This window comes from Aptenodytes patagonicus, chromosome 2 (genome assembly GCF_965638725.1).
Source record: "Aptenodytes patagonicus chromosome 2, bAptPat1.pri.cur, whole genome shotgun sequence".
In the NCBI taxonomy this organism is placed as follows: Eukaryota; Metazoa; Chordata; class Aves; order Sphenisciformes; family Spheniscidae; genus Aptenodytes; species Aptenodytes patagonicus.
In genome coordinates this window covers 52,707,072-52,721,830 of record NC_134950.1, presented here as the reverse complement: position 1 = coordinate 52,721,830, position 14,759 = coordinate 52,707,072, and the positions used below count along the sequence as shown (strand labels likewise).

General features: G+C 40.9%; 1 protein-coding gene across 2 annotated transcripts; it reads left to right on the top strand.

Annotated features, from left to right (window-relative positions):
• Positions 1–70: 70 nt before the first annotated feature.
• On the top strand, positions 71–11,762 carry RIOK3 (RIO kinase 3). Of its 2 annotated transcripts, none has more exons than XM_076329838.1 (13): positions 71–214; positions 1,277–1,398; positions 2,238–2,383; positions 2,506–2,610; positions 3,155–3,264; positions 3,988–4,131; positions 5,036–5,163; positions 6,279–6,467; positions 6,964–7,123; positions 8,138–8,218; positions 8,307–8,396; positions 8,757–8,864; positions 10,405–11,762. In XM_076329838.1, the coding sequence occupies exons 1-13, from the start codon at positions 152–154 to the stop codon at positions 10,504–10,506; spliced, it is 1,548 nt and encodes a 515-aa protein (XP_076185953.1). In that variant the 5' UTR covers positions 71–151; the 3' UTR covers positions 10,507–11,762. The 2 variants fall into 2 exon arrangements, with proteins under 2 accessions (XP_076185953.1, XP_076185952.1); XM_076329837.1 differs by having other exon boundaries at positions 112–214; positions 6,282–6,467.
• Positions 11,763–14,759: the final 2,997 nt, after the last annotated feature.

Below are 14,759 nucleotides of genomic sequence, written 5' to 3'. Positions count from 1 at the left end.
CCCCGAGCCGCCGGCCAATGGGGAGCCCGACGGCAGGCGACGGTAAGAGCGAACGGGGGAGAAACCGGAAGGTTTCGCATTCGGAGCGTCGCTGCCCCGAGGAGAGACCCCGTCGCTGCTGTCGCCCTGCCGCCCGCCCTTGCGTGCGCAGATGGACCCGGTAGGAGTCGCCGCCGCCCCCGACGCCGGGCCGGGCCCCGCCTGGCAGAGCAAGGTGAGCGCGGGCTGGCTGGGGGACGCGGGCGCGGGCCCGGCGCGGCGGCCCGCCGGGCCTTAACGGCGGCGGCCCGCGGGGCTGTGTCCGGCACCCCGCGGCCGCCCGCGGCACCTCGATCCTCCGGGGCCGTAGAGGCGCGGCCGCCGCTGGCCTGGCTCTTCGGGGGTGGAGGAAGATAAAGACGTGCCGTGGCACGGTCACCGTCCCCGGCCGACTTTCGCTCACGGCAGGGGGGCAGGCACGTAGGTAACTCCGGTACGCGGCTGCCCCTCTGCCGGTCGCCTCCCTCTGAGCGGGCCGAGGCCGTCGAGGGGACGCTGTGAAGCGGTGCAGCAAAGCAAGGGTCACGGTTATTTGGCAAACTGAGCGCTTGGCTCCACTGCCTACGGGAGTAATGAGCCGCGCTGGGCAGGGTATGGCGCGGTTCACTGCTGCTAGCAATTCTCTTCTTGGTGGAGAGAGCTGCTGTTAGACCCTGATAAACGAGTTGCTTCTTTCCGAGCTCTGTTGGTGAGCAGGGAATTGGATCTAAGCGAGTTCGGTTATCGAGGCGGTAGGCAGTGAGTCACAACCTGGATTCATCGTTCCCCAACCCCCGCCTCCCCAAGCAAAGTCGCGTGCGTGCTTCTGCGTTTTTGAGGGGATGTTTATGATGGCTGTCCTTTCAGGGCTCTAGAAACAGGGGAGGAAGCTGTGCATAAGCCATTAATATTGTGTTATTCCAAGAGAAGTTTTACACAGACTTGTAAGCAAACTTTCTGGGAAGGCTTTGCCCCTGTCTTCAGAGGGTACTGACACTGACAAACTGACTCTTTCTTCCCCGCCATTAGTAAGTGACCGTCAACATCCTTTCAATCACAGGCCTCCCCACTGAGTTTATGAAACTACTCCTTGAGGTATTTTCTGCACTTTAGTTCATCGTACTTCCCTAAGTACCTGTAGAAGACAAGCTCTTCTAAGATTACGTGAGCTTGTTTTAGAGCCAGTGATAGCTAATTATCCTGATTATTGTGTTGCCACTGCATTTCTTGCTGACTTGAATAAAATGTTTATTTACAGTGTCCATGGGGAGCCCCTAACACAACATCAATATCGTGTTCCCTTGCTGATGTAATGAGTGAACAGCTGGCGAAAGAGCTGCAGCTGGAAGAAGAAAATGCTGCTTTTCCTGAAGCGGTTGCGTAAGTTTAAATCCTGGATTAATGATCTCCATAGTTGTGAAGCCATCTTCTGTCTCTTGTGCACTTTCTTACAGTGTGCTTAATGCATAGCAATATAGTAAATACTTTGCCTATTATCTCCTAACTCTGCTGCTTCAGGTCTTTTTCAGTGAAGATGGCTTCCCCAGTTAAAACTCTTCCTTAGATTCTCTTCTCGGTCACCCTTCTTTCTTGATATTTTCTTCACATTGTTTTGGGTGCCTTAAGCCAGCCTGTAAGCTACGTTTTGAGAAACATTGTCAGAAATGGTTTTTTTCTTCCCTTTTAGAGACTCTTGTTAACAGTGTACAATGTTATTTCGAGAACTGTCAGGCGTATCACCTGTATCTTCCTAATACTTGGAAGCTCTAAACATAGGCCAAGAGCTTACTAGTTCTAAACTCATACAAATTTTGCCTGTGGTCTTTTCTGTGAAGCAGAGCAAAGCAATGCTGTTGTTTGGGTTTTTTTAATTTGTTTTTATTTATAAAAATTTATATACACACACGCCCCCACCTCTATGCCTTCTTTCTCTTTCATGAAGGGCATCTTAAAAATAGCGCCTAATGCTTCTTAAAGAACAGTAAACAAGTAAAAGTTTAAGTAATATTTGCATTGTAAAGGAGTGGCAAAGAGAAATGAAGTCATGTGCTATTAGTATTTAGTGTTGACTTGGAGGGGGGGCGGACAGTTGAGATCCATTAGTTTCTATGCAGCTCTGCATGAAGTCTTTTGTATAGAGTGATGAAATGGTATAAAGCAGTGTTTCTGTTTAGATTACTGTGTTTAATTTTTTCAATTTCTGTTTTCATTTTACATAGTGTTGCTGAAGGACCATTTATTACAGGAGAAAATATTGACACTTCTAGTGACCTAATGCTAGCTCAGATGCTGCAGATGGAATTTGACAGGGAATATGATGCACAGCTTCGGCGTGAAGAGAAGAAGATCAATGGAGATAGCAAAGGTACCCTCATCCAAAGAAATATTTTTGCTTTATTCTTGGCACTCTGCCTAAGTTGACAGAGCTGCGAGGAAGTAGCAAATCCCCGATAATCACAGACATGCCTATTTGTTTTGTTTCTCAAGTCTCCATATCCTTTGAAAATTATCGGAAGGTACATCCCTATGACAGTGACAGCTCAGAGGATGAGGTTGATTGGCAGGATACCCGTCATGATCCCTATAGAGCAGGTATGTGGCCGTTTTAAGCGATACAATTTCTTCAGTTAATAGACCTAAGAATATGACATAGTTAAATTAGTTTTTTTGAATGTAAGGAGACATACCGGTTGTATGTAAAATCAGGTCACCTAATTGGGAGGTGTTATGCAGGAAGTTGGGCGGGTAACTTCAGGCTTCTGTCTGCCAGTATATTGGCTTCCGTGGCTGAATCTGGTAAAGTAACTGTTGTACATGGAAAGTATTGTGGGATATGCATACCTGTCATCTACATTTGGCTAGGGGCATCTGCACATGATATTGAATATTCCTGTCTGTAACATGCCAAAAGTGTGTCTGACACCCCAGAGAAGACAGGGAAGTAAGTCATAACATAGCAAAAGAAGCTGTCATGTTTAGGGTAAGAGAAGAGTGCATTCAGATCATACAATTGAAGTATTTTATTCTGTTTAATAAATAAAATTATGTTACTTTTGTGGGCATTGTGGAACCTTTATGAGCATTAGTTATGTTTGTTTAGATGTAAAGTTAGATTTATTTTTCTTACTGCTGGCAGATAAACCTACTACTACGCCGAGAAAGGGCTTCATAGGAAAAGGGAAAGACATTACTACTAAACATGATGAAGTGGTATGTGGAAGAAAGAACACTGCTCGCATGGAAAATGTAAGTGAAAACTTATTTTGTGTGTAAAACTGGAATGCTGCAATTCAACCAAAGAACTAACGCTTGTCCATCTGTGCTACTGTATGCGGTGTTAATTTTTTGTGGGTTTTTTTTTCCTTTTCATCAGATGAAAGCAATGCAGTGTCTGGATTAGTTATTCAAACTGGTAGTCTGAGTTGTGCGTGTTTTTTGTTTAATAATAGTTTGTTAATGGCCATGATTCAAGAATTTGCACAGAACTGTGTGTTTTGGCAAAACAAAACTTATCAGCAAGTTTGGTACACAGGCAAATAAAACACCAAGGCTATTTTTGAAAAGCATAGCTATCATGTAAACTATTTTTTTTTTTTAATTCATTTTGCCTGATGAGCCAACTAACTTATTTTCTGTCAATTGTTTTACTTACAGCTTTTCAGTCTGTTTATTCATAGTACATACCTTCTGTTTTCTTTAATGTAACTGGTACAACTTCCGCAAATAAGGAAATGCTGCAAGTGCTATTTTTACAGGATGTTAGGTAATCTCATATCAATTTGGGCAGAACTTCGAGTTCTGAGTTTAGAGCAGTATGTTTTTTAACATAGTGACATTACACGAAGTGGGTTTCGCATAGGTCCTAATCTACCCTAGGTTTTTGCAAATCGGAATGAGAAATTTCTGCTTGTGCCAACTTTTGGTGTCTGCTAGTAACAGTGCTTAAATTTCTATTATTTCTACTTGTAGTTTGCACCTGAGTTCCAAGTTGGGGATGGAATCGGGATGGACTTAAAGCTGTCAAATCAAGTCTTCAATGCCTTAAAGCAGCATGCATACTCTGAGGAACGTCGAAGTGCAAGGCTACATGAAAAGAAGGAGCACTCCACCGCTGTATGTTTTTAATAAAGTCTCTCTATATACTTTTTATCTTGTGTAACAGCTGAACACTGTTTTGGTAATTCCTTGAAACATTCCACTTTCAGTAAAAGAGTTAAGCGGTATTATGTTAACGTTGCTGAAGGAGATGGTATCAGCCACCTCCTACTAGAAAAAGGCTGTCTTTATTTGAGCTGCATTATTGTGAGAGCCATATCAAAATAAGAGCAAGCAGCTTCCATTTTTTTCTCTTTGTCTTTCTAAACTTGTCTCTCAATCAGCTACAATGAATAAACTGCCTAGAAATTATTTATAGAAACCATCCAGAGGACTAATCCTCTGCAGCTGAATCATGTGACTCCAAATATCTGTCTTCATAGCAAGTTTCAGGAAGATGAGGTGACCAAGTAAACTCTGACTTAATGATTTAGGAGGTCAGTTGATATGCTTTATGGGTGAGTTTAGAGCAGGGCCTCTGGTAATTCCTGCTGTGGACTTCTTCAAATTTGGGTGTCTTGCTTTATTTTATTGTTACTGATATAAAAGGAATATAATATTTGGGATATTTTGATTCATGATTTGTAAAGACTTCTTGAAAACGCTATAGAAAGTGCTCTTGAGCCACAGTCTGTACTTTATGTGTAATTGGTAAAATACTGTATGTGCTACACAACCGCTAAGGTACCTGAGTATTAAATCTTAAGGACTAAAGATGACAGTGCTGAAGCAGTTTGGCTTTGCTTCATCTCTTTGTTTGGTTTGTTGTTTGGGTTTTTTTTCCCTCTCTATCAGTTGAGAGAATGCTCTTAAGACGTTATTCTTTCCACCTAGTTGAACACTTGTGGTATATAAATACTTTAAATGCACTGTAAAGCAAAGAATTATTTTAATGAATTGAGTATTCATTTCTTGCCTGTAGGAGAAAGCAGTGGATCCTAAAACGCGTTTACTTCTGTACAAGATGGTCAATGCTGGGATGCTGGAGACCATCACAGGCTGCATCAGCACAGGAAAAGAATCTGTTGTTTTTCATGCATATGGAGGAAAGTAAGTATATTGTTTGTTACTGACAGTAGCTTTAGGTACCAGAGATGGTTTAAAAAGCAGAAACCACAGAAATACTTAAACAATCTGCACTTTTTTCAGTCCCAAGACTTAAAGTTTGTATTCATATATATGCAGATAATAATAAAATCTGAAAACCAAATGGTACCAACCGTAAAGTAAAAAAATCCCCACTTTCCTCCTTGGAGACCATTTAATGAACGGGGACAAATCCACTATAGCTTTCTGTGGAAAAATACGTACTCCTTTTATAAAAAAAGAAGTCTTGCGATTTTGAAGAACTCTTGCACTGACCTGCCCCAGACTACAGGGCTGTCATGCTGATCTTAGGCTACCTGAAGATTGTCTTTCCATACAGATCACTGCATTGTCGGCTCCATCTGTGCAGTTCAGTGGAGGTGCTGTTTGTTACTTTTGGGTTACCTTGGGATGCTGTTCACTTTGCAAGTCGTGCAAGAGTCCAGTTTTAAAGACTACCATGCTGGAAGGATTGTAGTACGTTCGTAGTGATTGTAGTGCATTGAAACACCGCTAGTTTAAAGTGAATTAAGAAAAAACGTAATAAAACCCAAATACAGATAACGTATTTAGAGATGTCGAGAGAGAGAGAGGCAAGTTGGGGGCGGGGAGAAAAGTTGCTTTTTTTTTTTTTTTTTTAAATTGACCTTTCGCTTGAATGATGTTCAGGAGTGTTCTTTTGCTTAGTAGTATTCAACGGGCAGTATCTTTGTGGTGCTTAACAAAACATTGTGATGCTATCATTATTGTTCTAATGCAAGATTTTTTCACTTGTAACTTCTTGAAACAAGTACATCTATTAACAGGGTTGTTATTAGCTATGACATTTAATTAAAATATTAACAAACTGGGAGATGGAACCTATTTGATAAGCAATCTATAATCAAAATGCCAAAACCCAAACATTCATATAAACTCGAATTGGCTCCCAAATTTGATAGAAAATCAGATCTTTTCCTCTCTTATATTAAAAATTGCTGTATTTTGCAATGTTTAAAAAAAACAAAAAAAAAAATCATGCATTTGCTTGTAAATATGTGAATAGTTAACTTTGTTATATATTTGACTTTTTCCATGAGAAGTGCAACTGAAGATAAAGTTATACCTCCAGAATGTGCCATCAAAGTGTTTAAAACAACTCTTAATGAATTCAAGAACCGTGACAAATACATTAAGGATGACTACAGATTTAAAGACCGCTTCAGTAAATTGAATCCACGAAAGATTATTCGTATGTGGGCTGAGAAAGAAATGCATAACTTAACAAGGTAAAGAAAAAAAACCCAAAAATATAGTTGCCAAATGCCTGTTGGTTTCCTATTCTCTGTTTAAGGAAGTTACACTATGCCTGGGTTGAAGTTTATATTTGATTTTTAGGCTAAACAATATACAACCTGGCACAGATTGAATAAGCCTCTGGTTTCTTACAGTTTAATGAATTGTCAGCATCCTCAGTGGTTTGGCAGCAGAATTTACAAGCCAATGAAATTAACGGGCTCTAGCTGTAAAAGTAATTAGTTTTCAGTGAGCGTTTTTAGACCCACTTACGACTTGAAGATCTGAATTTTCCTATGTGAAATACTGCGAAATATATGTATTTCTTCAGTTTTCAATTTGGTCTATTTCAAAGACTTTTTGACTCTGGATCAAGTTTCTCACACACAGCGCTCTCAGATTGGAAATGAGCAAGCAGGAACTAGAACTGTAGGGTTTCAGGGGTTTTGTTTTGTTTTTCTTAATCAGTATCTATTTTCTGATCCACAGAATGCAAAATGCAGGAATTCCTTGTCCTCAAGTGGTTATCCTTAAGAAACACGTCTTGGTTATGTCTTTCATTGGCCAGGATCAAGTCCCAGCTCCTAAACTAAAGGATGTAACACTTAGTAGTGAAGATATGAAAAAGGCCTACTATCAGATTCTTAATGTAAGACAGTGCTGATTTCTCCTCCAATTCGGGGTTGTGTTTTCTTTTAGGGGAATAACTTAAAGGACAAATCAGCATTTATTTACTTTTTCAGGATGCTTGCATCACTTTCAAGATACGGAGTCCAAAGGCTTATTTTGCTGCTGTTTAATCCGTGACTTAGAATAAATAAGAAATTATGGACTGTGAAAAATAAATAAATTGAATCTTAATCTGAGTAGAAAACATGCTGGAACTTGATGACAAACAGATATTTAGCAGCAGAGAAATTATGAGCAAGTAGTCCTCCTTTTATAGAAGCAGTATGTGGTTTAGAAAGTTCTCTGAAGTCTTTCTGGGCTTGCCAAATACTTAATTTACAACGCTTAAGCACTCTCCGGTGGATAACTCTCTCCCCACCCCCCTTCTTAACAAATCTAGAAATCGGAGAATGAATTAGAATATTGCATGGTAGATACTTTACTTTCCTATTATCCGCTGTAATTGTTCAAACATGTACCTGCTAACTGTCCACTCACTGTTAGCTTCCTACAGACATGAAAAAAAAAAAAGCAACCAACCAACCCAGCAGCTTGATAACATGAATGGTCTGTGCCTCTAATCTTGAGACCAGTAGAGCAACACAACCATGTTTTAAGTGAATATGCATACTAGTTAGGATTCAGCATCTAAAGCTATGAGGCTTCTTTCCTGTGTGACGGGTGAGAATGACAGGTATATTCAGAGAACGTGTTTATCTGTCTCATGCGCTTGGACTGGTTGGCAGAGCTGACATGAGTTTACCAGACTGATTCTTCTGACTTGCCAAAGCTAAACTCCATGATAAAAGCTTAGTTTGCTGGCAGTTTACCAAAACTGCGATTCCCTGTATGAAACTTTATTGAAGACTTGGAAAAAAATGATGTAAATTGGGTGGGTGACTGGGGGAAAGGCTTTGTTTTGTTACAGTCATGCAAACGATATTTATTTGGAGTATAGCACGCTTCATTCATTCATCAGTTTGGTTCCTTGCAGATGATGCAACAGTTGTATAAGGAGTGCAACCTGGTCCACGCAGATCTGAGTGAATACAACATGCTTTGGCATGATGGGAAGGTGAGCATATTCTTAACGTGGGAAGGAAAGGTTTCATCTAATGCGAAATGTTACTACAAGGTGAATTGCTGTCTCTCTGTGACTACAGGTCTGGCTTATTGATGTCAGTCAGTCTGTGGAGCCAACTCATCCTCATGGACTTGAGTTTTTGTTCAGAGACTGTAGGAATGTTTCACAGGTAGGACCTCTTCATCTGACAATCCTCTGTTATGCTGAATGTTTTCCAAGGTAAAATCAGTTCAGAGCTAACTGAAAATCAACCAATACAACTCCATTAAAAAATGGTCACCACCACCTATATATAAGAATGCTCTTACATACTGTCCATACTGATGGTGTTCTCCAAAAGGGAAAAAAGTGTGGAAGAATAAAACAGTACTGCTAGAACGTAAAACTTCTTTCAGTTACTTTTGTTTGTAAGTCAACAAATGCAAAAATGTCATTTTGACTAAATACTGTAATTGCAACTTGGGGAAGGAAAAGGAGTATTTTGTTTTGTGTAGTAAAATGTTTAATGTGTGCTTTTTATATTGATTAGTTCTTCCAGAAAGGAGGTGTGGCAGAAGCACTTAATGAGCGTGAACTCTTCAATGCTGTCTCAGGTTTAAATATTACAGCTGAGAATGAAGTAGACTTCCAAGCAGAGGTATAGCTTTCTCCGTGTCTAACATTCTGGTTTGGTTAGCTATAGTAGCTACTGCAATACCTTAACTTTCCACGTTCAGTTTGTATGATTAGTGTGTGTCAGTATAATTTCAGCAATCATTCTGCATCTCTTTTTTTAAACTCGATTGTTTCAACATAGTAAAAATGTTTTCTGAAACTCAGATTGGCAGACCTCTCCACGCCCTTTCCTGATCTCCCTGCTCCTGAGTATAAAAGGCTTCATGTTGCATATAATTGCTGCTTTCAGCGTTAAGGGAAATGTAGTGATCTGTTTTAGTTTAAAAGCTAGCTTTGTTCTCTTTCCTTACATACATTAAAGGCTGTGCAGCAAAAGGAAAGTTGGTTTTAAAAAAAAAAAAAAAATTGTTCTACTGCTTATTTTTCATGTTTTAGATTTTAACTTACTTGAATTTAAAATTTATAGGCTAGCATTTTCAATGTTCAAGCCTAAAATTAGACACCTGAAATCATGCTAATGTAAATATGGCAAGGAATCTTTGGTCGCCTTTGGCTTTTAATTTTCAAATTTTGGATGTAACTCCTCAAGGCATGCATCCTGATACCAGACGTTTGTAAAAATTGTCAAAAATTCCATATTTACTAATTAAAGTAAGGGTGACATGGCAATTCTACTCTACTTGATTTCTAATAACAGTGCAGGTTTATGCTAGTCCAGCACGTAGTAGGTGGGAGCTTGAAACTGTTTAACTCCTGGGGTAGGTCCTCAAAGTGGGGAAGAGATAAAGGGAACACAGTATCACTGTTCCAAGATCCTTATGTATCAGTTAATCAAGCAAAAAACAATTTCCGCACTGGCGGTGTTGTGAGCGTTGGGGTGTGGGGTCCGGTTTTTTGTTGTTGTTGGCACCTTTTTTGCTTATAAGTTTTATGGGAAAGACGTACATTGCTGTTTGCATAGAGGTGAATTTGAGCAGCCCATCCTTAAACTTCAGACTTTGACTTTAGTCGCTAGTAACTAAAATTATCTCCCCTGGAGTACAAGAGGAAGTAATCCAAACATAACAATCTGAAGATTAAAATAAGCTACTGTACTGTGTTAGTACACAAAACGTCTTAAGTATAACTGTCTTCAACTTTCACCATTAAAAATTATTGCAGTAGATTTGTAATCTTAGTATTACTTGGAATTTCTCCAATGCTGATGGATTGGCTGAGTTATGGTAGAGGTGTTCAGAGTTGGAGAAAGGGACGCTTCTGTACTTTGGGGAATACAGCTGAAGTCTTAAGAAGCATCTAGTCCTCCCTGCAACTTGTGCGTTTCAGTTACATAGCACGAGACTATAAAGGAGCGCTGCTCGTTTTACTAACTCGTTGAGAACAGATGTTTCAAGCTGTACTTCCAAAGTACATTGCTCCACACGCATGACTGAATCATTGAAATAGGAATATTGTATATACCTGGTCAGTCATCTAAAGCTACCTTTTAACACTGTTTTAGAAACATTCTGGTGCAGGCATGGTTTTATGATCTCAGCGTGGATTTATTTTTGGCTCTCTAGATTGAAGCTTTGGAGAAGATGAATGAAGATCATGTGCAGAATCATGGAAAGAAACTGTCAATGTTTTCAAGCGACGGAGACCCACCTATATATGATGAATAGCACTGAGCATACAGCTGCTGACGAAACGAAACACGAATTTACTGCTTCTGACCGTGTTGGTGCAGTGGTGAATGTCAACTAGAAATGTCAAGACAGAGTGGTTGACTGGAAATACCAAAATGGAAAACACAGCGAGCATACGGTGATGCCTCAGTGTTGTTTGGTTTTTTTTAACTTAGCCCACACATCAGGCTGGCACTGTGAGAATGGACTGTCACTACCTCTTCAGATGGTCTGACAGCTTCACCAATTAATTGCCCAGTTACGTTAGACTAATGTAGCTGAGGTGGTCATATTTTGCGTGATTCAGAGCTTGTATGTTTTAGTTTAAAAAAAAAAAATCATCTAGATTGTCTAAAGTATTTAGTGGGAAAGCACACTAGGAGAGTCCCTCTTTTTTTCCTATTGCTACTTGAAAAACTAATTAAAAAATTGTGTATGGACACAATGTCAGTTGAACCTTTCATCCTTCTCCACCAAGGGCAAAATGAAAAGTCAAACTATGCGCTGCAATCATAAGAAAATGTTAATTTAATAGACCAATGTCTTTATACATGCGAAAGTCTGGACCTTTTCGTTTGAAGTACGTGGAATGTGGCTCTAACTATCTCTGTAAATACAATTGGGTATTACATGAGAAACAGATTTGAATCCAACCAGCAGAGGACTTCTTTGGTGATGTGCCAGGAAATCCTGAGGGCCGCATCCCAGTTGCGTAACAAAGAGTTCAGTTAGCTTCACTCTTAATACACAAGCAGTTCCAAGAACTCAGTGCAAGCAAAAAAAAAAATTCTCTATAATAATCCTGTCTCTAAACTGAAATTCTGGGTAGAGCATCAAACATTCTTACTCACCCCAAAGATAATCATAGACTATGAAAACTGAATCTCGATCGTCACTAGTTTTAAACCTTGTTGCTTACTAGTGCAAGGATACTACTTAAATTTATCTTTTTCTCATGCTTTTATTCTTAATGGCAGTCTTTTTACTTTAGCAAGTTCTAAAACTCTGGCAATGTTTCTCTCCAAAACAACACATCTAAAGATGAACTGATGTAGTGGGGTGGTTTGGAATGAAGAAACTCTGATCGACTTCTTTTTAACTCTGACTGCTGTTTCCGATGCTGCTCTCTATCAAGCAGAATACCGTGTTGCTGTGTGTGACATTCTCACAGTGTGCTGTGGAAGTGGTTTTATTTTTTTTAATTTTTTTTTGTTGTTGTTGGAAAACTGGTGAAGTAAAAACTTCAGATCTGGTGGTAGTATTCTTGCGTGGTTCTTTGCATCGTACAGGCCTTTGTTGATCCTCAGTGCTGCACTAAAGCAGTATTGGGGTAGGACTACACTAGTTCATTGTAACAATAGAAAAATTACTATTTTGGTGGGTACTACATAAACAGTAAACAACCTTGACATTTTTGCCAGTTTCATCCCAGTATTTGGATCCTCTTCCCTCTTCTAAATTAGAGATTTACCCCTTACTTTTGAAATAAAGGAACTTGCGTCTTTTGGAGATGTAGGTCTATTCCTAATTGCTCAGTGAAACAGTTGCCCAAAATAATGGTATCGGGGAAAAAACAGACTAGGTACTGAGAGGGAGGTGCTACAGTTACCCAACCCCTTCAGGAAGACTAAAAAGCTTCCGTTGTCAAATACAACCAAATCTTCTCCTTCAGAGGAAAAGGCTTTTAAAAAGGAAAGGATAGTCCTATTCTAGGCTTTTTACCAGTTTCAATACTCTAACATTTCTTGGAGAAAAAGGTATCTCAGAGCAGTTGCTAATACCTTACAAATGTGCTTGTCTAGGAAAGACGCTGATCATTATGGATATTTGCATTGAGTGAGAGGAAGAGAGCGAGCAAAAATAAGGGGAAGTGAGAGGAGCGTGTTTTTGGAGCTGTCATTTGAAACAGAGGCACCTGCTTGTTTCATTGTGCTTGGACTGAAGCCTCAGTTGTTACTGTCATTTTTAATTTCTTTCTAAAATCTGTCTAGCACAGATTAAAGAAAAACCAAATCAAATAAATGAAGCAATGGTCCTCAAGTATGTGATTTAAAGCTACTGGGCCCGATTATATTGCCTAAACATCTTCTCACTTCCAGCAGTAAAATTGGCTCAGGAATTTGCTTTGATATTTTAAGACGTCCGGGCACGTTGTTAAGTAGTTGAAAACAAGGAAGAAGTTGCTAAAATGAGCATTTTCCTGGACTCCTTTGAAATAAAAGGTGCTAGGATTATTATTAAGCAGATAGAATCTTAGAAGCACGTCTAGATTTTTCATTGTTAATTAAGCCACTGGCTTAATTACCTTTTCTGACATTATGACTGTTCTAACGGCCAATTCTAAAACTATCACAATAGTTTCAAGTTGTGTCTTTATATACTTGTCTGCTGATTCCCCCTCCCCATACCTCAAATTCTACCATCTTAATATTCCTATTGCAATTGTAAAAAGTGCTTGCTGTCCTGTAGGGAAGTAGGAGTTAAGGTTAAACATCAGTAGAATTTCTTAAATTTTGACCTTGGATTAACTAAGCTTTCGGCTAACATGCAATGAATTTATTATTTTGTAAAAATTATAAACTTTAGGGTACTTTAAATGCTCTGGAAATACCTGGCCTCTCTCGTTAACACAGAATTGTTTGATGACACAGGAGGGTTCTGCAGAACAAACAGATTGTTGTAATTCCTAGTTGTGACTTCAGTTTCTCTAGTCTGATGTCAAATTACTGCAGTTAGACTAACTGGGTCACAAGCCAGCAAGCACTTGTTTGCACAATACCGTGTTATTATCTGGTACTTAAATTTCTATTTCTCCTTTACTAAGTTGTGCCGCTCCAGTCTAATCTGAAAACTTTTAAATTGGTATGATAGCAGTCTTCTTTTTTTCCCCCTTTTTTATTTCCCTTTCTAAACCAATAAACAAATATGTACTTGATGATGTTCTCACACAATTTCTAAATTATACTGTAGGTTTTGCAACTAGTGAACTAAGGCATTAGCCAGTGCATCAACCAGAAAAACCCCATTGCTAGTTTATTGTCCAAACTAAAATACAAATAAGCATAAATGCTGAGAAACAATCCAGACTTTAACTTCAGTAACGCTTTATTAATGCTATTCCTGAAACAAGGACTATTTTCAGAGTATGATTTCCCTTTCTGATCTATTTTACAACTAGCCACTAAAAAGCAGTTTCATGCCCCAAAGCAGTATCAATAGTGACTGCTTTTCAGTGATGATGCAGTAAGTGCGGACAAATTAAGGCAGAGCTCTAAAGCAGTTGGTTCCTTTTTGCCCAGCCAGTCCCCGAGCAGCGGCCCCCCCGGCCAGCTTTCCCCAGTTTATGTACCCAGCATGATGTCACATGGTATGGAATGTCCCTTTGGCCAGTTTGGCTGTGCCCCCTCCCAGCTTCTTGTGCACCTCCAGCCTTCTCAGTCGGTAGAGCATGGGAAGGTGAAAAGTCCTTGGCTAGTGTAAGCACTACCTAGCAACAACTAAGACATCGGTGCGTTATCAACATTGTTCTCCTCCTAAATCAACAACACAGCACTGTACCAGCTACTAGGAAGGAAATTAACTCTATCCCTGCCGAAACCAGGACACCCACCTAAAAGTTTGGGGGCTTTTTCTGAGAAAGCGCTGTAAAAGGCTGGGCCAGATGTGTTTATCCCGTGTGACACGTCTCAGCTCCAAGTATTTTCCTTCCAGGAGGCTAGCAAAGCGACCGGCTAGCTAGCCAATAGGCCCACCTGAGGTACGGGAAGAGATTTCAGCGTGACGCTGCACTGCAGAGCGGCATCGAAACCCCGGCGTTCCCACGCCGGCAGCACCACAGGCTGCGCCTGAAGCGCAGCCGCTCTCCGGGAAGGGGCCGTTTGCCCGGGCGGCCGCTCTCCCGGCAGGGGCCGGCAGCAGGGCGGGCTCGGGCTGGCTGCGCAGGCCCAGCCCCTGCCGTTCCGGCCTCCGCCTGATGCGCGCTTCGGCGTCTCTCCGGACGAGATTTGGGTCCCGACACCCGCCCGCGAGAAGCCCGATGCCGCGGCCCCGCGGCCCGCAGCCTTTTTCCGCAGCGTTTTCTCCACAGCCTGAAACGCGGGGCGGCGGGCCCGGAGCCGCCTCGGCGGGGGAAGGCCCCGCGGTGCAGGCGGCGGGCCGCTTGTAGCCACGGAGGGCCCCGCGCTGAAGGACCTCTTCCCACGAGGGACCGCCCTGCCCGCGGGCGGCAAGCGGCGAGGCGAAGGACCCGG